The sequence below is a fragment of the Cebus imitator genome, unplaced genomic scaffold, assembly GCF_001604975.1.
Source record: "Cebus imitator isolate Cc_AM_T3 unplaced genomic scaffold, Cebus_imitator-1.0 Scaffold9, whole genome shotgun sequence".
Classification (NCBI taxonomy): Eukaryota; Metazoa; Chordata; class Mammalia; order Primates; family Cebidae; genus Cebus; species Cebus imitator.
This window is the reverse complement of record NW_016107324.1, coordinates 12637836-12662270: the sequence shown is the minus strand read 5'-3', so window position 1 is coordinate 12662270 and position 24435 is coordinate 12637836. Positions and strand designations below refer to the sequence as shown.

At 43.0% G+C, this 24435-nt stretch overlaps 2 protein-coding genes across 11 annotated transcripts in view; one reads left to right on the top strand and one right to left on the bottom strand.

Moving 5' to 3' along the window:
- The window catches only part of TUBGCP4 (tubulin gamma complex associated protein 4), a 60989-nt gene extending 53171 nt beyond the window's left edge, over positions 1–7818 (top strand). For 3 of the 8 annotated variants that reach the window (XM_017546284.2, XM_037744819.1, XM_037744818.1), the window contains 3 exons: positions 2415–2592; positions 3606–3740; positions 5226–7818. In XM_017546284.2, coding sequence (XP_017401773.1) covers positions 2415–2592; positions 3606–3740; positions 5226–5549 — 637 coding nt within the window. In that variant the 3' untranslated portion in view covers positions 5550–7818. The remainder of the gene's footprint in view (positions 1–2414; positions 2593–3605; positions 3741–5225) is intronic. The other 5 variants (XM_037744828.1, XM_037744826.1, XM_017546310.2 and 2 more) reach the window with 3 other exon arrangements.
- TP53BP1 (tumor protein p53 binding protein 1) overlaps positions 4628–24435 on the bottom strand; it is a 91311-nt gene continuing 71503 nt past the window's right edge. For 2 of the 3 annotated variants that reach the window (XM_017546196.2, XM_037744801.1), the window contains 10 exons: positions 23261–23532; positions 22448–22597; positions 21718–22148; positions 17657–17848; positions 17034–17249; positions 14568–14783; positions 11123–11217; positions 10389–10588; positions 9501–9646; positions 8771–9127 (listed from right to left, as the gene is read on the bottom strand). In XM_017546196.2, coding sequence (XP_017401685.1) covers positions 8940–9127; positions 9501–9646; positions 10389–10588; positions 11123–11217; positions 14568–14783; positions 17034–17249; positions 17657–17848; positions 21718–22148; positions 22448–22597; positions 23261–23532 — 2106 coding nt within the window. In that variant the 3' untranslated portion in view covers positions 8771–8939. Of the gene's footprint in view, positions 9128–9500; positions 9647–10388; positions 10589–11122; positions 11218–14567; positions 14784–17033; positions 17250–17656; positions 17849–21717; positions 22149–22447; positions 22598–23260; positions 23533–24435 lie in introns of all 3 variants that reach the window. The other variant, XM_037744787.1, reaches the window with a different exon arrangement.

Below are 24435 nucleotides of genomic sequence, written 5' to 3'. Positions count from 1 at the left end.
AAAAAAAAAATTAATGGGAGCAGGATAGCTACCCAACTAGTTTTTAACAATCTGTAAATCAAAACTTCTAAACGCTTATGCCTTCAGGGGGTAGACTGATCACATTAGTAAGTGAAGCTCAGATACGAGACACAGGGAGTGGTGGGTGTTGAAATCCACAGGAGGGCACATACCCATTTCAAACCGTTGTTTTTTTTAAATTGCCAAATAACAAGCAGTTTGTAGGCTGCCAGTTTGTGACCTCTGGAAAATAATGTCTCAGGTACCATGTCAGGATAATTGCCCTTGCTGATTCCCTCATGCCTGACAAGGTCTCTCCCTCAATTTTGTAATATTTTTTGTTGATTTACTTGGGAAAGTCCTCCAGCCTGCATGTTTGCTGTGGATGTCAGCCGCTAGGGAGAAGATTGCCTCCTTATCCCCAGGGAGGGACAACAGGGGCAGCCAAGCTTGGGGGTGAAGTAAAGGAGCTGAGCAAGTTGGAGTCTCTTTCTGTCAGGTCACCCTTGCTCTTTATCATGAGAGCTTGCCAAGTGTTCCTGCTTGGCTTGGTCAGGACCTAATGTCCCCGAACCAGAGATCTACAGAAAAGAGGCAAGAGAGGCAAATGTGGCTGGTGGTGGCTTCTGAAATTTATGCTTACACCATATTTAGGAACTTCCCAAACCAATTACTGGTCAGAGAACTGGCCCCTGGCCTGGATGGAGAATTGAAGCTGTCATACTCAGTGAAACCAGAGGAATGAAGAAAAGGGAAACAAACAAAAAGGCCGTCTCTTCCTCCAGCCACCACTCCTAATCCTTCCTATTCTTCTTCCTAGACCTCTCTAGTTTTTTGAGGTAGAGAAGCTTAGGGTAGAATAGACTGGGCATAAACTAGAAAAGATGAGGCTGGTTCAGGGAGAATATTCTATGGCAAATTCAGAGCCCATGGCCCAGCTAAGCAAGTGGCATGGACCCTGTACAAAGAACTTCCAAAGATCTTCAGCTCCCAGGATCCTGTAGACCAACAGCCCACTTACCTCCCAACTGGATATGCTTCAACACCCTTGAAAAAATCAAGTTTAGAAATATTATTTTTTCATTTTCATTATAAAAATTTATAAACAAAAATATAGACTATAACAAACTCCTGTGTCCTCATTATTCACCCTCAGTAACCATCAACATTCTACTACTAGTTTCATCTGTCCCTCCCCCACTTTTGTTGCTGGAGCTGTATAAAGCAAATCATAATCCATTCATTCTGCCAATAAACAATTGAAAAAGGCATATTTCAGCAGAACTACAATGCCATTGTGACATCCAGTAAGATTAACAGTAATCCCTAAAATCTAATATCCAGCCTACATTGAAATTTCTCCAATTATCTAAAAAAAAAATCTTTATGTTTGGGTTTGTTCAAATCAGCATCCAAACAAGGTCTATTTTTTTTATTATGTTTGTTCCTTTAGAAATAAATAATTTTTAAAACCAAACAGAATGGGACTGTCTTCTGCAAGCCTGCCTACAAACAGGTAAATAAATCCAATTCTACCAAGAATCAGCTGTTGTTCCCATGTGTTTTTTCATTATGGGGTCTCAGCATTAAGCAGTTAGCTCCTGAGCTTGCAGGGAGGCAGGAGTCTATCTTAGAGGGAAGCTTTAGGCTTCAAGGACAGAGAATCAGCTTCATCATAATCCTTGATTCATAACACACTATTTTTTTTTTTTGAGACAGGGTCTTGTTCTGTTGCCCAGGCAGCACACTGCAGCCTTGACCCCTGGGCTTAAGCCATCTTCTTGCCTCAGCCTCCCAAGTAGCTGGGCTGTAGGTGGGCACCACCATACCTGGCTAATTTTTTAAATTTTTAGTAGAGATGGCATCTCACTATGTTGCTCAGGCTGGTCTTGAACCCCTGGGCTTAAGCAATTATTCTGCCTTGGCCTCCCAAAGTGCTGGGATTATAGGCGTGAGCCTACCACATCTGGCCTGTTTAAAGAATTATAAAAAAGGCTATATGTAATCTTTTGTGATTTACCTTTTTCATTCAAAAATCATATTGCTAAGAAGCAATATGAGTCAACCATTCAAAAAGGGGTATTTCAACAGAACTATACTGCCATTATCACAGCCAATAAAATTGACATTTCTCCCTTACAATCTGATATCCAGTCCACATTGAAATTTCCCTAGTTATCTAAAAATTGCAGAGATGGGGTTTCACCTTGTTATATAGCTGGAGTTCATTCATTTTGGCTGCTATATGATATTCCATTGTATAGCTAAATTACAATTTATTTGTCTACATATCTAGTCATTCTTACTGCTTCTTTGTGAGATGGGTGGGTAGCACAAAGTCCTAGAGTCTGTAATGTGGGGGAAGTGCAGGGGGTGAAATTTTCATCCTGAATATCCTGTTGTTTCTGTCCTAGATACAATGTTGTTTTCAAGTACTTATTGAGCGTGCGCCGGGTGCAAGCTGAGCTGCAGCACTGCTGGGCCCTACAAATGCAGCGCAAGCACCTCAAGTCCAACCAGACTGATGCGATCAAGTGGCGCCTAAGAAATCACATGGCATTTTTGGTGGATAATCTTCAGTACTATCTCCAGGTCTGTGCTGAGAGATGAGTGGAAGGAAGGGATATGGAAACAAGCCTAGGAGATTGGCAGGGAGTATCAAAGAGGGACTACAATTTTGTATTTGATAAAATGGTGGGGTTTGAGAAAATTCAGGAGTTGTATCACACGGCATGTTTCTTAAAAAAGCATTTTACTTTATTTTGTTATTTTTTAGACAACAGGGTCTTGCTCTGTTGCCGAGGCTGGAGTGCAGTGGTGCACTCATAGCTCACTGAAGCCTCAAGCTCCTGGATTCAAGTGATCCCCCTGCCTCAGCCTCTCAAGTAGCTGTGACTACAGACACATGCCACCATGCCTAGCTTTTTAAAATTTTTTGTAAAGATGGAGTCTCACTTTATTGCCCAGGCTGGTCTCAAAATCATGGCTTCAGCCATGCACAGTGGCTCACATCTGTAATCCCAGCACTTTTAAGAGGCCAAGGCAGCCAGATCACTTGAAGTCAGGAGTTCAAGACCAGCCTGGCCAGCATGGGGAAACCCTTTCTCTACTAAAAAATACAAAAATTAGCCAGGCATGGTGATGGGCACCTGTAATCCCAGCTACTCGGGAGGCTGAGGCAGGAGAATCACTTGAACCTAGGATGCAGAGGTTGCAGTGAGCCAAGATTACACCACTGCACTCCAACCTTGGAGACAGAGCAAGACTGCAACTCTAAAAAGAATAACCAATACTAAATTTAAAAATCAATCAATGTATAAGCACAGGTAAGACATGTCTCAAAAAAAAAAAAAAGAAAAAGAAAAAGAAAGATGGGGCAGGGGATAGTGGTCAGCCAAGACATTGGAGCGGGTAAAGAATTATGCAAATAACTTCCTACAAGGGTGGGCAATATAAGAGTGTCTTTGGTTAGCCTTAAAAGTGGCTTGGCTAGAAGGAAGATGAGTTGGGGGCAAAGCATTTTCATTTCAAGTTGTCAGGCATCTTAATGCCTTTTAGTCCTTAGAATATGCAAGGTGCTAAAATTTTTGTGTAATGTCTGTCAGGTAGATGTGTTGGAGTCTCAGTTCTCCCAGCTGCTTCATCAAATCAATTCTACCCGAGACTTTGAAAGCATCCGATTGGCTCATGACCACTTCCTGAGCAATTTGCTGGCTCAATCCTTTATCCTATTGAAACCTGTAAGTAAGGCTCATTGGTTTCCTAAACTGCTTCTAGTACTGACCATTCCCTCAGGCGCTCTGAGTTGACAGGAAATGAAACTATCATTAAGCAGTTACTCATTTAAAAACATTTTTAAAGAATGTATAACGCAAAACTAAAAGGGCATGTTCAAAGGGACCTAAGATGTCTTTGAATTTCTGAAATATAGGGCGTGGTAAGCAGCTATAGATGAAAGAATTATGTGCTTAAACGCTCAGGAGTTAAACTCAAAAACCTTGCTTGACAGTACAGAGAAACCGATGAAAAGCATATGGAGTCCACCTTCTAAGAAGTCTTTTGGACCAGGATGGATCAGTCATTTGAGTTCTTTTCATAGACAAGTAGTGTTTCTCTCTGGATGTGTGTAGGTGTTTCTATAAGTACATATGTATCTCCTTCATGGCAGTTATTCTCAACTTTGGCTGCACATTGGAATCTTCAGGACCCTTCAAAAATATCTAGGTGACACAGCACTTAAATTAGAGTCCCTATAATAGTGGGATCCGGTACCAATATTTTTTAGAGCTCACAAGCTAGTTCCAATTCCAGGATAAAGAATAGGAAGATTGAAATGATCTCTTGTAGTTTCTAATGTAATGGTTATGCTTCATCTCTGACATGAGCTAGTTGTTATTCCTCAGTGTGCTATAGCACAGCTGTTACAGACCTTTTTGTTCTGGTACAGACCTTTTTGTTCTGGTGTTTAGGGCTATTTCTGCTATATGAAGAAGGGTAAGTTATATATTAATAGATGCCAGTCCAAAGGGCTGGCTGAAAATAACCAAAAGCTACTGTGATGGGTAGACGCTGTCCTTGTGTGGCACAGATGTATCTGTAGGGAAAAGCAGACTATCAGAGCAGGTCATCATCGTTAATTATTTATTGAGTGCTTACTGTATGCAAGGCACTGGGGATACAAAGAGGTATAAGTCATGGCTCTGCCCTTAAGGAGCTCACAATCTAGTTGGAAAAACAAGACATATATACATACAAAAATCATTAACAACACAGAGGCCTGAACAATTGCCAAGTGGACAACAGTACAGATCATAAAGAAGCAAGAAATGGGGGTTCACTAAAGGCTACGGTGTGGAAGGGAGGGCTTCACTGAGAGAGTGGGTAGGACCTGAACTAGTATTAAAAAGAGCATCCAGGGCAAAGGGAACAACACTCACAGCTCAGAGGCAGGAACACACTCTGCGGGTCTAAGAAACAAAGAGTTAAATGTGGCTAGAGTGGAGGTTTGCTGCAGGGCTAAGAAGGTAATACCAGCTTAGCCAGGAAGCGATGCGTTTGTTTTACACAGTTTGTGTATTTGAGGGGCTGGTAGGCCTTGCCAAGTGGCAGTGTCTATCTTCTCAGATTTGGGAGGTCAGCTACTAATTAGAATGTTCTCCCAAATCTTTAATTTCATGAAGGTACCTTCCTTCCTTTTCCTAATGCCAACTCTGTTTCCTGGGTAGGTATTTCACTGCCTGAATGAAATCCTAGACCTCTGTCACAGTTTTTGTTCGCTGGTCAGTCAGAACCTAGGCCCACTGGATGAGCGTGGAGCTGCCCAGCTGAGCATTCTCGTGAAGGTGCGTCTGCCTGGAAGTATGCAGCCTTGCCGAAAGGATAGAGGTGGTTTTGCCAATGGAGAATTCATGATCTTTCCTCTGAATCATTACAACATATCCTCAATACACACACACACACACAGAAATAGGATACAAAGATTAAAATGTTGGTATCAGTTGATTTTGAAGCAGGTAATTACTGTGCCACCTCACAGTGCTCAAAAGTAGCTCAGTCCTGAATAGTTTATTCAGCCCACCAAATAAGCACTGGCTTTGTTCTAACTTCCTCACATCCTACCCCTCCTTACTTCGTTGAACTAACTAAAGCCCATCTCACTGCGATAATTATCTGCTTGTAATCAAAACGGGTTTTCCCCAACCTCAGTACTTGACAAAATATGTTAACTGGAAACCAGCTACTAGATTCCTACTGATGAAAGCGTACTTTCATAGGAAGTCATGCATGTATGGATTTGGTACAAGTCATTTTAGGAACTAACAGAAATAGGAATGTGGGAAGGCCAGGTGGTTCTATATAATTTTGAACAAGGCTTTTCCAAGAACCCCTCCCTTCCGCCCCCATCCTCCATATGGAGAGTTGTTGAGTTGAAGTGGAATGATAACTGAGTCCTTCTGTCTGCAGGGCTTCAGCCGCCAGTCTTCACTCCTATTCAAGATTCTCTCCAGTGTTCGGAATCATCAGATCAACTCAGATTTGGCTCAACTACTGTTACGACTAGATTATAACAAATACTATACCCAGGCTGGTGGAACGCTGGGCAGGTAGGAGCAACCCTTGGGTAACTCAGTAGACTTTTTTGGGTGTCTTTTTAATGAGTTATAGAATTCTAGAGCAGGAAGGAGACTTTAGCCATGATGTAGTCCAAATACCCTCATTTTATACACGAGGCTCAGAGATAGAGTGTGACCATCTTTAATAATTTTAATGAAGATTATTTTCTAGTAAAAGTCGTCATCATCAGATGCTAAAAAACCTGACAATGAGATAGGTGTTCAGTTCTTTGCTAGGTTATATATTGCTGTGCTAGGGGTGGGTGTGTGCCTTTCATTCCCAATTCTAACATGAACTAGCTGTGCGCTGTTGGCACCCCACCTTGCTTGTCCCTAGCCTCTACATCTGTGAAAGGAGGGACCACCCTTTCTAACTCTAAACTTTAAAAAAAAAATCTGATAGTGACATTCAGTGGTAGCAGGCTTCCCAGAGGTCTGTCAGTTTTATTGACCTTTCTCTCTCTAAAATGTCCACAAGCAGATTCTTTCCTAAGCTTTTTTAGCAGAATAGTTGGGAGAAACTCGTGAGTTTTAAGATGACATTATTTAGATCACAGGTTGTCCTAATTCATATTTCTTTGAAGGTAGTATTGGGAAAGCATAATACTTAATAAGGCTTTCTTTCTTTTTTGTAGTTTCGGGATGTGAAAAGCTCTGACTCATAAACTGAAGTAACAGTAAATCCCACCTCATTCCCAAGGTTGTAACAGAAGATTCAAAACAAACATCCCATTCTAGCTACACACAAATAACTGCAGCCTAGTGGTAAGACTCTACCTATCCCTAGAAGCAGTTACTGAACATCCAGGGGTACAAATCCTTCCCATCATTCCCATGTGGAAGGGTCTGGCCGATCAAGGAGAATATGTGGCATCTCTGATACTTTACACTGAGAAAATATGCTGGATATGTTCTTTTATTTAATAGTGATTTATTGAGCACCTACTATGTGCCTTGGTACTGTTCAAGCTGTGGGAGATACAGCAGTAAACAATACAAAGCAGAAAGTTAACTATTTTATGTTTCATATGTGAACAAGTAACTGTATTTATAAACAGGTTAACTGCTGGATGTTACCACCAAGTAAGAAAGGAACAGGTAAGACAGGCTTTCTCTCTCCCTATATACCAAGTAATTTATACCTACACAGATTGGACAATTCTAGCTAATGAAAATATATTTAAAGTATTTCCTAGGTCAGGTGTGGTGGCTCACACTGTAATCCCGGCACTTTGGGAGGCCGAGGCAGGTGGATCACCTGAGGTCAGGAGTTCAAGACCAGCCTGACCAATATGATGAAACCCTGTCTCTACTAAAAATACAAAAATTAGCCAGGCGTGGTGGCATGCACCTGTAATCCCAGCTACTCAGGAGGTTGAGACAGGAGACTCACTTGAACCTGGGAGGCAGAGGTTGCAATGAGCCAAGATCACACCATTGCACTCCAGCCTGGGCAACAAGAGCGAAACTCCATCCCCCGCCCCCCCCCCACCAAAAAAAAGTATTTTTTATTCTCCAAGAAAAAGGTTCTTAAATAAAAACTGAGATCAAGTTGTTAGGTTTTTAAATACTGAAGACTGCAGGCCCAATTACCCATCTTACACAAGCCATAGGAGTTGAAGTTATCTTAATATGGCCCAGCCATCACTGGTAATATTCATATCAGTGTGAGTAAATAAATATTCGTTTAACAACTCCCTCCAAACTGAAAAAGAACGCAGTGTTCTGGCATTAGTTTATAGTCACTGAATCTGGTTTTCATCGCTACATCTTCTACACACAGTGGGAAGCTCTGACAGCCTTACTTCCTGTTATTATTATCAACTAAAGATCACCCTTTCCACTGCTGTCTCTAGAACAGGGGTTGGCAAACTATGGCCTGCTGTCTTTTTGTAAAAACATTTTTACTGAAATGCAGCCATGCCCATTTGTTTATTCATTGTCTATAGCTGCTTTCATGCTCTCACAGCAAAGGGGAGTAGTTGTGATGAATCAAATGGTCCACAAGGCCTGAAATATTTACTCTTTGGCCCTTTACAGAAAAAAAACTTGTTGACCCCTGCTTTAGAGAATGAGAAGACATAAACAGGGATGATGCTAGAGGAAGGGAAGGAATAGCTTCCAGCCATTGTGACAACAATAATACTGGGCCTCTGACTAGCACTTTTAACATTTCCAAGCGTTCTCAGTTGTGCTTCTCATGTTTATCTTACGGAAGGTCACACCATCCAGCTTATGGTCACTGTCCTTTCATGGCAGTTGGTGCTGTTGTTCTCCCTTTAGCTCTAAGAGTGGGGGGAATACCCACAGATCAGCTCTTAGTGATCTCAGCTATAAAGAGAGAAAGAGAATGAGATCTTTTTTTTTACTGTTAGGAAACCAAAGCTGTGCCCAATTCCACTCAACTTTTGGCACAACTATTAATTAATCTGGGCCATCACCTATTTTAAATTTTGTAAGCACAGCATTTTAGACATTACCTAGAATAACCAAATTTTGGCAATGAAGCCACAGAATAATGTTCACTGTAACTTTTCAATTCCCTTGGCTAGCTGACCTCCTAAAGTGAATAAGCCTATTGAAAACCTCAGACAGTACTGTTTGTCTTGACATTTGTTCTGAGATTAAGCTCAAAGAAACAGATGAAGAAATCCCAGTTACTACAACCAAAGAGATTCAACATTTATTTTATCATAAAAGTTCAGCAAATAAAACTATATACAAGATCCATGCAAGGAATCCAGTTACACACAAGACACATTTAAAACCTGGTTAAAACACAATCTCCACGATAGCAGGGAATACAACCAGTAAGACCAAATATCTTTAGTGAGAAACATAATCGTGTTTATATTTTGGATGCTGCTTGAATCCAATTCTCTCCCCAACAATGAGGCACTGGATCACCCACTCTTGTGACACCACAGGCAGCTGCAATGCTTCAGCACATTTCAGCACCGAGGCTGGGCACGAGGGGTCTGTCACCACCACATCAAATACCCCTAAAGCAATATCTGCCAGAAGCAAGGGAAAGTGAACAAGGAAAGGACACTCAATTTAGCCCTCTGTTACAAAGAGAGATGTGATTCTAGCCAATACATCCCACTCTGCACAAACCAAAGCCCATTATGTCAAACACACTGCTACTGATCATGACGAAAAGTAGAGTTATAATCACTATGTGCTGACCTTGTAAAAATATTTAACAATATACACCCAGTGCTTAACGTTGACTCCCCTCTTGAAGGTGATACTTTTCTTCTCTTAGAAACATGGATACAGTCAACCTATTAGGACTGAGCCTTGGACCACAAGGCCTGACACCTAAAGGTCTAAGGAAATCCCTGGAACAAAGACAAAGACATACACACACACTCTTTCATGTACCTTTGTTATGGGCACTTGAATGGTGCTGCTTCACAGAGGCTGCGCCACCAGTCATGAGGATCTCAGACCAGAGCTCCAGGAAGTTCTGCTGTTGGTCTGACACCAAGAGTACCTTCAGATTCTGGAAAGGATTTTCACGGGGTTGCCTATGAAAGACAGAGATAGCTCTATATAACCGGAAAGGGCCTTAGCATGACAAGTAATACCAACAAACTGCCTTTCTGCAAATGCACTCTTGTACATCTGAATGCTTTCAAAACTAGGTGTCCCATCAGGCATGGTGTCTCATGTCTGTAATCCCAGGAATTCAAGAGCAGCCCAGGCAATATGGCAAGACCCCAACTCTACAAAAAAATAACAAATTAGCCAGGTATGGTGGCAACTGCCTATAGTTCCAGCAGCTTGAGGGACTGAGGTAGGAGGATCACTTGAGCCCAGGAGGTTGAGGCTGCAGTGAGTCGTCACTATATCACTGTACTCCAAACTTGGTGACAGAGCAAGACTTCATCTCAAAAAACTGAGGCCTGTATCAGGGTCCCCCTTCTCTTCCTTCTTCCTGTGAATGACCTGTATTCTTTGTGATCCTGGCTTTCTGATTTCCTTGTGCGTTCTGGGGCTGAGAATAATCCAAATCATGCTCTGAGCCTATATTTTTAATGACTGCTTAAAACTTGATTCTCTAACCTTACAGGTTGAGAATACTGAGCCTATGTACAAATCTTCACACATTTTCAAAAGGTTCCTAGCCAATGTAACCTATGAAAATAAACTAGATAAAATGCTAAAGTTATTTCAGACCTACTCAGATTTATCCTACACATATTCCTTTCCTCCAAAGTTTGCTGCCTTCCTGTCTATACAGTTCTGGATGGGCTCTCAAATACCTACCAGTCCAGAATTCTTTGCTCCTCAAGGCTGTACCCAGCTGGCAACAGATAATTACGGTAGTTCTGGAGCTGGTTGGCATGGCAACTATCATGGACCCAGACATGAGACACACAAGGAATCCCACTGGCAAGGCACAGGAAGTACTTCCGGGTTCGACAGTGCTGATCCGCAATTAGAAGACACTGGTAAGCTGTGTTACACTGGAAGAAAAGCAGCAGAGCCAATGGGTGTGGTGACTTACGTGGAAAGCTCCTAAGTAGCAGTCATAATGAGCCATGAAGAGCAGATCTGAAGACTTGCAACTACTACGCAAAATGCGATTTAGTCTGTCTGCCCAAGGCCACTTTTCTCATGGGAAGGCCCAATCGTTCTCACTGCCTCACCTGCAGCATTCTGAGGACCTAAATCCTCAAGGGACAACCAAGACCCATAAACTCAGCCTTTCAGGCTAACAATCAGCAACACTAATAGGGGTTTCCACCACTAAACACAAATTTCAATCAACTTTTGTCCCAGCAACAGAACCACAGCCAGTAACCAACCCAAGGTCCTAACTTCTCTTCCCTACACACAACAAAAATCTTTTTCATGCAACAACATTTTGGCACTGTCTCAGTTCCTGAAATCTCTGGCTACTTTATCCAAATCCCCCAACAGCTCTCAGGCCTCTTCTCATACAGTAAGTTGACTCTTATCATTGCCACTGTGTTAGGTTACACAAAGAAACTCCTCACCTGGGCTTCATTGAAATCTTCAAGGATATAGCCAGCTCCTGCTCGAAGCTGGGATTCTGTGTACTGTTTGTTGAAAGGAGGAATTTCTAAAAATTCTATATTAAAACAAAAACAAAATAATTACTGAGTGATTGTTTTCTTATTTGCTACCTTATGCCTGCTTCTTATTGTCCCCTTTCCACTCCCCAGCTATATCCACAGCAGTGTGTCCCCAAAGACAGGCCAAGGGCCTCCCCATGGGTCAGAAAGAGATCTGTCTTGAGGCCTTTACAATGCTGCCGAAAGAAGGGACAAGAGTAGGAGGGAATGGGAAGATGAGGACTGGAGGTAGGTCCTAGACCTAAAAACATCAATGGTTCCTGTACCAGACTGTTCATAGGGATGGGCACACAATCATTTCCCACAGTGACATATTCCAACTTGAATAACCCTTACCATCAGGAAGTTCCCATTGTATCTATCCTAAATCTTTCCTGTTGCAAATTAAACCCCATTTCCTCTAGTTCTACCTTCTGTGGAAATGAATAGCTGATAAACACTTTTTATAATAAAGCTTTCATAGTCCCACTTCATCAGCCTTTTTACCCCCTTGCACACTAAAACTCAGAATGCTCAATGAAAGTATAGTTGTAAAATTTTAACTGATTAAGTGAAGGTTAGAAAATCCTGTTTCAACCTTTTTATTGAAAACTATCTACCTTTGATGATCTTGAAGTACCTCAGGACACTGAACATCAATGACTGCTCTATAGTCTTGAGGGTGAAGTAGAAGATATGTGAGATGAGGCTGAAGCTGTAATGACCCTAGGCAATTAGAAATTGCCTCTTTTGACCAAATATCTAATTTGAGCTTGTTTTCTTGTCATCTGCTCCTCTCATATATAAATAACACATTAAAAAAAAAAAAAAAAGAAAAAAGACATTAGAGATTTTAGTTAATTAGGAGTTTTGGGAAATTAAGTTCTAATTAACTGAAATTTTTATCACAAATTTTAAAACCCAACCCAATCCAGTGCATAAGGTTCAATGCTAGCACCACTCCCCTTCCCACCCAGCGATGAAACCTACTAGAGCAGATCCCTTGCAGAGACAGCTCCCCCTTCAGTGCCCTCCTTGTCTGCTGAAGCAGCCCAGGCAGTGCTGAGGCCCCATGCCAGGGCTCAACATCTCTGCTTAGTTCTGACTAGCCAGCCTATTCACGTTTATTGCTCTTTTCTTGATTCAGCATTCTCCACATTCTTCCCAAATTGAAATCTCAAAACAGAAACTCTTAATGGTTATAAGAAACTCAGTACAGCAGGGCTGTTTCTCAGCTTTGTCACAGCATCCTTTGCTATCTCAATATAGCATGCCACAATCTTCAGCACCAAGATTCTATTGCTGAGTCACTGCTGACACCCCTCACAGTCCTGTATTTTTCTCAAGACTTCTACTTTATGTCTGCTTAATTCAGGACTGATCTGTTTAGATTTTAATCCCTAATTATATTTCCTTGCATTTGTCTAGTGAAGTATTAGCCTGTCTAGGCAGTGTGTTTCTCTAATTTTTCTCAAGTAGTCCAGTTTCTTCATTTTTGAGGTATGAGTGCCCTGCCCAGCCAGATGCTAATATGAATACACTGTTAATCCCACCATCTAAATCAAGTATGAAGGTACTAAATAAACCCAACTGGAGTCAATCCCTGTGTCTAAAGCATCTCCTATGGTGGAGCCACTCAACAAGGTTAGGTATCAAACTCATTAATAAATATATCTCATCAGATGGATTTAAATATTCTACTGAGCTCCTGTTATGAAGATGGTGTCTAAGAATTCTCACTTATCTGTAACATCCATCAAATAGTTTCTTTAAAACTGTAATTCTACAGAGAATTGTTTTAGTATTAGGTATCTTCCAACTTCTTGAGATTGAGAAACCCCTAAGCATTCTGATACACTGAAAATATCAAGGATTCTGGTACTGCTGGGCAGTGTCCAAGGAAGAAGGTACCAACATAAAGACACATTCACCATAACCATACTTTATACCAGAAACCTGGAGATTTCTCCAAAAACACTGTCCAAATGCCTCATTTTATTTTTACAAGTAGAGCTTATTATGTCTCACATAGGCACACAGATTTTAATGAAACTGGACAGCATACATCTCAATACCAGTCAGCTTTCTTGACTATGCTGAACCAAGCAACAAACAAAACATCTATAGAGCTGCTTTGTGAAGTCCTGGTTTAGAGTCCAGCAACATTATAAATGGGGGGGAAAAAAAACAACCCATGACCACTGTTTTAATGCCATGACACGCCTCTCTATGCAGAATCCTCAAGACTCCCGATTATTTCTGTCCAGGAAATTCCTCAAATAACCACTGTGCGTATCTGATTGTTTGACAAGCTAGGCGTTGCACACACTTAACCTTGGAAATCCTACCACACCACATCTACTCATTTCCACAGCCCAACTCTCCCACACCAGAGCCTGTCTACTCACAACTCTCTATGCACCTTCCCTGTAGCATATACCTGGATTGTAAGGCCCTGATCATTGTTTCCGTGTCCTTGTACATATCTACTTGTGGCTGCAGTCGGTTTGATACATTTTGGTTAATTAGGAAAGAGTCATCCACACACCCAAAATGCCAACCCTCACAGATCTCCAGTGGTACTATTTTATGACAACCATGTTGCCTAATTCAATTGTCTCTTGCAAGACATTAGTCAGACCTCTAACTCGTATAACATCATTCCATCTGGACCTTTAGCCTTGACAGACACATTTAGATACTGCTGTCAGTCACTTATTTATAGTGTATACATTTGTATCTCCTCATCCCCTCTCCTATATCACACATTTTTCAGACCTCTCCCCACTGCAGCTTTCACTCAAAAACTAAGTAAAAACACAGAAATAAATGCAATGTACAGATTTAATTTAAGGTTAAAGAGAGCTGTTTCTTTGCAATCACCCTGAGGAACCAGGCACCCCACAGTCCCAGTCTTACACTCAGAGCTCAGGAGAATGAACTTTACCCTCTACATGGGTTTGCTCTAGCAGATGCCCACAGAACACAAATGGGGAAGACTGCAGGGCATTCAGACCTGACTGACGTGGATGGCTATAACAGGCTAAAACGACAGAGCTCTAGTCCCAAGTTTGTCATTATTGTGGACAAAAGAAACCAATTATTTAACCTGTCCAAACCTATTTCCTCATCCATAAAATAGGTAAGATCCATCTCTCATCTGCCTCACAGGATTGTTTTCAGGAACCACTCACTGAGAGGAATTTTGTGAAAACAGTCTATAATCGCAGCACATAGAGTCATTTCTATGACCAAGATGCTACTTGCCTTGCCTCTACACATGGCAAGGGGACCAGCAACTCTTAAGTGACTAGAAAAGAAAGAAGTATGCATGTGTCACAGCTCCCAGGGCTTCCCAAGGCCTTACCCTCCTCTTCTTCACTGCTTCCTGTAGGACCATCTGGCAGTTTGGAGCGGCTGGCCAACTTGTCACTGGTTGTGGCCATGGTAAGGAGAAACGCATAGCCCAGAAACAAGGTCTTGTTGAGAGGCAAAGGCCCTCTCTGCTCTTCCAGGGCAGAGGGTTCACCAGTGTTGTCTCCACTCTCACAGGGGCTCATAAACTCTCCTGCCCCCACTGCACCTGGGAAGGACAGGGGCACAGTTACTAAAAGGATACACACCACTGCCTGAGCAAAAGACTTAGCACCAAAAGACCCCAGCACCAAGTATGACCTGATGGGTAGGCAATGTACTGATGAACTTATCTGAGCCAGAAACCAAAGACCATTCCAATGGCCAACCATTCTAAATGGCCGACAACCTAGGATGAAATTTACAACAGATAAATTTACATATTTAAATTTTACACAGTTGTAATAATGTATATACAGTGTTTTCATAAATGAAAATTAACAAAGTTTTATCATACAGCCACACCAAATACTTCTGAGGACATCTGAAGAAAGAGGTGGTTCTAACAGAAAGAGTAGGTGAGAGAGAAAAATGTTTGGAAATCTTCAGCCCACTTTCTCTGCCCTGTGCTCTGATTTCCCCAGGGTATGATATATTTTGAGGCAGCCTTTGGAAAAAAAAAAACAAAACACTTTTTTATTACCAAGAAATGTCCCTTGTAGATAGATGCTCCCACCCCATTGCTGACCTTTACCAGAATGGTGCAGAGAATACTTGGTAACAAAGTGTTTTTACACATAGATCGTGCCACATCTAAACGGCCTGCCTCAACTGACTTAGTTTTTCAACACCTGGGTAGGTAAGTGACCCAGCCAGCCAGAACACCCATGCCAAGAGTGCCCCGATAAGTCTTTGAGGAAAAAAAACAGATACCTGACCTGGAGAAGCTGAATCGTAGGTTCATTAGGAGGCTAAGATGACAGACAGGTCATGCATGCCTCCCTAAAATAAAACCAGTAGCAAGAAAACAGTCTCAGAGGCAATATGTTATATATGAACAAGGCTAGAAACAGAAGGGAAGACCACCAAAGTTTGAATACTGGCTTACTTTGTCACCTTGGGAAAGTTAGCCAGCTTTTCTGTGCCTCAGATTCTTCAACTGGAAAAACTCATTCTAGCACCTATACTTCATAGGGATTATATATGAAGTAATTATGTGTGAAGCACTTAACGCCATGCTTCATACAGTAAATATTCAATAAAGGTTATTGTTGTTTTTAAATACCCCAAAACACAGGAGCAGTTGAGTAGATAAGGCGATGACACAATTCAATACATAGGAAACAAAAGGAGTTCTGGTGCCAGGACAATGTAACCATCAATGGATTTTCATCAGGTTTCTAGCCTAAGAAAGTTCCAAAAGGGAACAGACTGATGTTACCTTTGTAATATCCTGAACCCCATAGCAGCTGGGCATGAGTTACAGTAGGGACTCAATGAACAACAGATGGAATTAACTCCTTTCTTAATTATTGAACACTAGGGACTGAAAAGGGGTTGTTTCAGGGATAATGAGGAGAGGGGAGAGCACACTGAGATAGGACCTTTTTTTCTCTTTTTTTGACAGTCTCACTCTGCCACCCAGGATGGAATGGAGTGCCGTGGCATAATCTCAACTGACTGCAACCTCTGCTTCCCAGGTTCAAGTGATTCTCCTGCCTCAACCTCCCAAGCAGTTGGGACTACAGGCATGCCCCACCATGCCCAGCTGATTTTTTTGTATTTTTAGTAGAGATGGGGTTTCGCCATATTGGTCAGGCTTGTCTCGAACTCCTGAACTCAACTGATCCCCCAACCTTGGCCTCCCAAAGTGCTGGGACTACAGGTGTGAGCCACCATGCCCGGCCACGACCTTTCAATAGTCTGAGAAAGCTAGAGGGCTCAAGCATACGAGAGAGGGTAGCAGAATTTCCAGGAAGAAGATGGTGCAGGCAAAGAGATATTACACCTATTTTGAATCTGCTTTAATTTCAATACTTCTGCTTTCCTTCCTGGAACCCACAAAGTAGTGAAAGAATGGTTGTGATCAAGTCCTGGACTTCCTTTTTTTTTTGAGACAGAGTTTCACTCTTGTTGCCCAGGCTGGAGTACAATGGTGCAATCTCAGCTCATCGCAACCTCTACCTCCCAGGTTCAAGTTATTCTCCCGCCTCAGCCGCCCCAGAAGCTGGGATTACAGGCGCCCACCACCACACTCAGCTAATTCTAGTCTTCTATCTACCTGCACTGGAGTCTGCAGAGGATGAGGGAGGAGGTATGCAGTCAGCTGTCCCTGAATATCACCTGTGGGCTTGGGCAGGACCCCAACTTTGTAACAGGACAGAAGGGCCATTGCCAAATATTAAGCTCCATCTTTCCACCAGCTGACCCTGCATTCTGCCATGGTTTAATGGAGAATGAGGCAAAAAGGAGCACTTACCAGGTTTTACAGTGGCAGACTTGCGACCTCTCTTGGCAGGGGACCGTTCCTCTTCAGAAGTGTTAAGTTTTCTTTTGCCTGAGAGAGCTCCCATGGAGGCACGGGGACTTTCTGTGATCTTTCGGGTAGGGGTTGTACTGCTGCTACTGGAGGCAGTAGGGGTGGCTGGGGAGCTGATGTTACTGCGCCGTTTCCGCTTCCCTTCCACCAAATTGTCTATGGCAGGATAAGCCAAAGGTTGGTCAAATTCTATGGTATGAGACCCGGAACTCCAAGAAGCTGGGCAGACCCTGATTCAGACACCACAGTGTTCTTTCCCCCCACTTCCCATGAGGCCAAGAAGCTTCTTTTTAAGCCCATATTTTTTCAGTCTTTGCCATGAATGAATGTGTTTAGTCCCCTAAGAACTGAGGAGGCCAGCAAAACCCCAAGGACTTTCTGTGTGGTACTAAGAAATAGATAAGGCAGTAGCTCTAGAAAATGACAGCTCATCATCATCTGATAAGCCACACGTAGGAATAACATAAGTTAGGGAAACATTACTGACCAGTCCAGAAATTACTCCTCCCACTGTAAGCAGAACAGAAGCCCAAAAACAGCTGTTCAGGAAACAAAGGTCTTACCTAAGCTGATATCTGCTGCCTTTGTGAGAGGTGTTACTGCCTCATAGGGGCCAAGCCCATACTGCTCTCTCAGTCTGTTTCCTTGCTCCAAGGACAGAATGACAGCCATTCGCTTATACCACTTTCTTTGGCCTTCTTTTTCAATGCTGTAGTACAATTCCCCAGATTCCTTCCTATGTCCTTTCACCACTCCTGGGGCGGGAGGCAGAAAACATAAAAGCAGCTTGCTGTGGTCTTAGGCTCCTTAGCACCCTCTCACAAGGGTTCTGCAAAGCAGGCCTGAGTTAGGGAATTTAGAGATCCAACAGTGGACTGAAGTTAGGACTTAAAGAAATTTCAGCTGTCAATCCCAAACAATAGCAACACTTAGGATATATGTAGCTACTACACTGGGATTAGGACAAGGCAAGTTTCTTGACAGAACGTAGCCTTTAGTTATAAAACAAAGCTTCCCAAAGACAGCCATTATGGCTTGCTGGTGGTTCAAATGATTTCCATGAAGTAAAAATGGCATGTGGTTTCCTAACAATTCCATTATAACTTCTAAACCTTTCCTTCTTGGTTCCCTGGGAGGCTGAGTTGTAAGTCTTAAGTTAAGCTGTAGGTGAAAAATGGCATCATTCTAAAAGAGACGGTATATGTGTGTTTTTTGTCTGTGTATGTAGCAAAATTAGAGATAGCAAAGAAAAGAAAAAAAACAGATCCTGCCTCTCCTACCTAATTTTCCTATTATCTGCTTTCCTGCTCTTGCTCTGATTCAGAACCTGACGATAAGGCCTTTATGTTAGAAGGAACAAAATGTAGGATATAAAAGGAAACTAAGCTAGAATTCAGGAGACCTGAGCCTAGGCCTAATTCTGCTGCCACCAAGCTGTGTGATCGTGGTCAAGACCTATTACTAATCCTGTGAAAAAGAACACTTCTTCCTCTCTATCAATGAATAAACAATTTAAAGCACACACACATGCTACAGCTATAGATACACATACATACCCCCACCCCCACACACATATACTATACAAAAACAAGGCATTACTATGAATATTTTTTCATTCCTATAAACAGAAGTGTCCAATTTCTTCTCACCCATTAGCCTGTGCTCAAATGAAGAGCTAAAAGAAACCCAGAGCCTACCCCACACAAGGAAAAGAATACAGAGAAAGCAAGCCTTGGTTCTCTGTCTAGCCTGTGGAATCACTCCCTTTTTCCTTATTTTTTCATCTCCTAGCTTAAATGTCTATCACCAAAACTAAATCACAAAGAATCCCTCAAAATCACAAAGCAGCCCAAGGCCAACAAAATACTTCATACTAATGAAGAGCTACTAGAACTAGAAGCAGTCTAGTGTTGACATTAGCAAACAGCCTCAAGAAATGGGACATAGAATCCCCACACCTTGTTGCCACAGTTCACTCCTGTTACAGAACTCTCTCTTTAAAAGGGCAAATATGAACCCCTAAGAGTAGCTTTACCCTGGAAGAAGAATGAATGCATCTGATACATTCAAGCTATGAGTCGCAGTAAAAGACCCAAATCCATGTGCTACTCCTAACTGATTCCACATACAGCTAACAATGTTAGCTAGAACTAGAAGGTGAAGTGGCCCATTTAATAATCAACAAAGGGGCAAACAGCAACTACTCAGAGGATTCCAAATACAAGAAAGCCTGGAAGGACTCCAATAGAAAGCCATTTTTCGGGCCAGTCGTGGTGGCTCACACCTATAATACCAGCACTTTAGGAGGCTGAGGCAGGTGGATTGCTTGAGGTCAGGAGTTCAAGACCAGCCTGTCCAACATGGTGAAACCCTGTCTCTACTAAAAATACAAAAATTAGCCAGGCATACTGGTGGGCACCTGTAATCCCAGCTACTTGGGAGGCTAAGGCAGAAGAAACACTTGAACTCCTGAGGCAGAAGTTGCAGTGAGCCCAGATTGCACCATTACACTCCAGCCTGCGCAACCAAGCAAGGCTCTGTCTCAAAAAAAAAAAAAAGAAAGAAAGAAAAAGAAAGCCATTTTTTGGCCAGCCGCAGTGGCTCACATCTATAATCTCAGCACTTTGGGAGGCCAAAGCAGGCAGATAAGTTGAGGTTGGGAACTGGAGACCAGCCTGGCCAACATGGCGAAACCCCGTCTCTACTAAAAATACAAAAAAATTAGCTAGGCATGGTGGCGCGTATCCGTAGTCCCAGCTACTCGGGAGGTTGAGGCAAAAGAATCACTTGAACCTGGGAGGCAGAGGTTGCAGTGAACTGAGATCGTGCCACTGCACTCTAGCCTGGCAGGCAGAGTAAAACTGTCTTGGAACAACAACAAAAAAGCCAGGTTTTCCCCTTATATCCTAATCCATGTTCAGCAAGTCCACAGAAGGATGTTTTTAAATGACAAACTCAACACAAATAGGTATCTTCAAATTATTTCATAGAAGGGAGACAACACATTCAAAGAACCAGCACATGAAGCAGTAACAACAAACATAAACCTCTCACCATCACCAATACTACCTACTTCAAAAATGAAAAGGCACCGTTTTTCAAACCAGAGAATAAGTGGTAGATACGCAGGCATGCAGACACAGCACTGAAAACTTCCCCCTAAACAAAAGTATCTCAATATATCTGCCATACTCACCTACTGGGTTCCAATCAAAGCACGTAGTTAAGTTTTAAAAAAGAAGAGAGTATGGAAAAACACTAACTTTAAAGTGGAGAATGCCGGGCACAGTGGCTTACACCTGCAATCCCAGCACTTTGGGAGGCCAAGGTGGGTAGATCACCTGAGCTCAGGAGTTCAAGACCAGCCTTGCCAATATGGCAAAGGCCTATCTCTACTAAAAATACCAAAATTAGCCAGGTGTGGTGGGGCACACCTGTAATCCCAGCTACCTGGGAGGCTGAGGCAGGAGAATCACAGGTACTGGAAAGCTGGAGGCTGCAGTGAGCCGAGATTGCACCACTGCACTGTAGCCTGGGCAACAGAGTGAGTGACACTGTCGCAAAAGAAGAGTGGAGAAATGTGGCAAATACCTTAACCAGTGACAAAGATTAACAGCATCAGTGATGTCATGTCGATATATCATCATCACCACAAACCTTCCCAGGTCCTTATATAATAACATGAGAAGGGCATTTCACTCTGTGGCATATCTTTCTAAGAGACAGGGTCTCAGTCTGTTGTCCAGGCTGGAGTACACTGGCATGATCATAGCTCACTGCAGCCTTGAACTCCTGAGCTTAAGCAATCCATCTGCCTCATCCTTCTGAGTAGCTAGGACTACAGGCGTGTACCTCCATGCCCAGCTAATTTATGCTCCTTCCTTTTTTTCTGGAGAGACAGGGTCTCACTATGTTTCAGGCTGGTCTCCAACTCCTGACCTCAAGTGATCCCCCTGCTTTGGCCTCCCAAAGTGCTGGAAGTACACACGTGAGCTACCACACCAAGCCATCTCTGTGGCACTCTTTTTTAAAAATATCCCGTAACTCCAATCTAATGAGAAAACATTAGACAAACCCGAACTGAGGGGCAATTCTATAAAATACCTGCCCAGGACGCCCCAAAATTGTCAAGGTCATGAAAAACAAAATACTGAGAAACTGCCACAAATCAGAGAAGACCAAAGGATGTGTGATGACTAAATGCAATGCTGGATGCTGGAAGAGAAAAAGGACATTATGGAAAAGCTAGTGAAATCCAAATAAAGTCTAAAGTTGTGTTAACAGTAATGAACCAGGGCTGCTTTTTTAGTTTTGACAAATGTTCCATGCTAACATCAGATGTCAACAATAGAGAGCACTGGACGAGGGGTATACGGCAACTCTCTGTACTAGCAGTACTCTGTACTTTGTAAATTTGCTATAAATCATCTAAAATATTCCAAAATAAGTTTATCAAAAACAAATGAACAAACCAAAAAACCAGTGGCAAGAGTGACCAGTCTTGTACAAATAAAATTTCTGACTTTGGGGACCCCAGAAAAGTACGAAGTAATGTCTTGATAATTACTAAAAGAGTATTGCCCCAAGGCACAAAACAATCTCTACAAACTCTGCCTGTCATTACCTGCACTGAAATACTCATCCTCCGAGAGGGCTGTGACTTCAGTGTCCAGCGGGATGGGGTCACATAAGAGAATGTCTTTGCCCAACACATCACACTCGTACCCATCATCAAAGAGCAATTTATACTTCCCAGCTCCGACATCTCGTGTGATCTTCCCAGAGTAAAAATAGCCATTGGAGGACCACTTGGCTACAACACGGAGCCCTACAAAGCTGTTCCCTGGAGAGGAGGCATCTAAGCCATCAGAAGGGCCAGCAGCAGCCTGGAAAGGAATTTCTGGAGAGTCGCTACGACGCAAAGCACCAGCACCCATGTCTGTTCGTCTGGTAGAGTCTGGCACTCGGGGTGTGACACGGCTGAAGGATTTATCATCTGGTGACAAGTTAGGTGAAATGTCCTCTATGCCCATGGGGCCAGGCACAGCGGTTTCTCTAAAGAGAGATAAAGGATAGGAGAAGCCAGTGAGAACAAGAACACAGAAGTACCTATCTACGAATTTTCCCACTCCTTTGTCCATCAGTCTCTTCAGCCCATTCTTTGAAAACCCCATCACAGGCACAAGCCTGGTCTCTCTGTGGCCTCACTCTGATCCCTGATGACTCCCCAGTCAGTATGAGCCCCTCTTCTCCCTCCTGACACCCCACAAACTCTCTACTCCCCCTCTCTTCTCTCTATTCCCTTTTTTTCTGAACAAGTAATAGACTAAGTATATCTCACACTACCCAGGTACCTGGTTCCAGTGGTCCGAGAAGGTGGGCGGCCTCTTCGCCCGCGCCCACGAGGTGTCACTGGAGCCTTCCCTCCCTGTCTGATGCCAAGGCCTGCATCACCATCCTCCTCACACACTGGCGTCCCTGTCTGACTGACCCCTTTTCTAGGACTAGAGAATGAAGACAAGTTAGTCTGATAGCACCTGCTACTGAATCTTTTCTTCACAAAGTCTCCCCTTGGCCCTTAGACTACATGACAGGCCTACACGTGCTAAGCCTTTGGGGCAGCAGGAAGCTGGTTCACACACCCACCACCAAAATCTCAGCCAGGGAATGGGGAGTGTGGGATAACAAGTAAAGAACATTCTCCTCCATGTAAGTCTATTCCCTCTGACAAAGCTTCCTACTGCTGCAGTAACAGCACGCCCATTTCTGCTATGACTTCTCCTCTACTTTAGGCTCTGGACACCTGCAAAGAGTAACAAAAAGCTAGGGAACGCATTAAGTTGGGGCTACTATCCCAAACTTCCTATACTCCCAAGTAAATCTTGTAAAGGCTGTGGTGGAAACATGTGCCCAGCATTCCCGAAGTCCCCTCCCCTGTTATCTACCTTTTCTCAGGGGCTTCTTAGCCAATGAAATCTACCTCCCACAGGGCTCCACCCTACTTCCATGCAAACCCAAGATAGGGAGGGGACACATAGTGAGGCGGGGGACTTGATTTATCTTGAATGGAGGATGGGGGATTTCCCATTACTCCCCTTTTCCTGTGATATTAAAATGTCAGCAAACCCTGCCCCTGCTGTGGCTCTCTCTGGAGACCCTGTCTGCACCTCAGTTTTCCTGGGCCTCCTCGGGAGCTGGGTAAGGCAAAATCTGCGGGTTCTGTCCCGCTGGTTTTCCCTTTGAGTGGTCCGGCTCCTCTCCCTGAGCTGCCACTGCTGTGCATAGCTGAGAGACTTGTCCCACTTGATGTGCGGTGTAAGCTGGATGCCTTGGAGGAGAAGGAGCTGATATCCCCCAGGTCACCTGAGGAGCCCCCAGTCTGTGAAGGGGAAACTTCAGTTTCACACTCCTGACACTCTACAATTGGCTCTTCAGTCTCCTGCAAGGAAAAAATAGATACAGAAGCTAAAAGATGCCACAATAACACAATGCTAATATGATAGTTGGAAAATCCTACAAATGGCACAAAATTATAATTCAAAAAGGTTGAGAATCAGGAGGAGACTTTCTGGAATAATGAGAATGTTCTGTATCTGTTCTGAGTAGCGGTTACATAAAATTTTCAAAAGCCACTGAACTGAACATTTAGGATCTGTTCTTTTTTTCTCTCTACCCCAGGTGATTCCGGTAAGAATTGTTCATTCTAATGGGGCTATATTGTATCTCAATAAAATATAAAATAAAGATGGCACTATATTGGTAAGAAACAGTTTATCTTTTTATTAGATAAGTTCACAACCAAGATCACAACCTCTGGCCACCAGCAAGGATTCTAACCCAGAAGACAGAGGTAATGTCTTATCTGAGAGAAGATGGGGGCGGGGGGAGTAGACAGGTGAGGGGGGGCAGTAGAAAGGTGAGAGGAGAAAATGATGGTCAGGAGCCCTTCTAGGTACTTCATTAACAGTGGACAGCATTACATGTTTTGACAGTTATTTGACATTACCTTTCAATAACTGATCAAGGCAATAGAAAAGTATATGCAAAAATAGGCTAAAAGGGGTCAAGTGTGGTGGCTCACGCCTGTAATCCCAGCACTTTGGGAGGCCAAGGCGGAAGGACTGCTTGAGTCCAGGAGTTTGAGACCACCCCCAGGCAACACAGTGAGAACCAGTCTCTATAAAAAATAAAAATATCAGCCAGGTGTTGGAGTGCGTGCCTGTAGTCCCCGCTACTGGGAGGCTGAGGTGGGAGGATCACTTGAGCTTGGAAGTCAAGGCTGCAGTGAGCCGTGATCAAGCCACTGCACTCCAGCCTAGGCAATAATACCAGACCCTGTCTC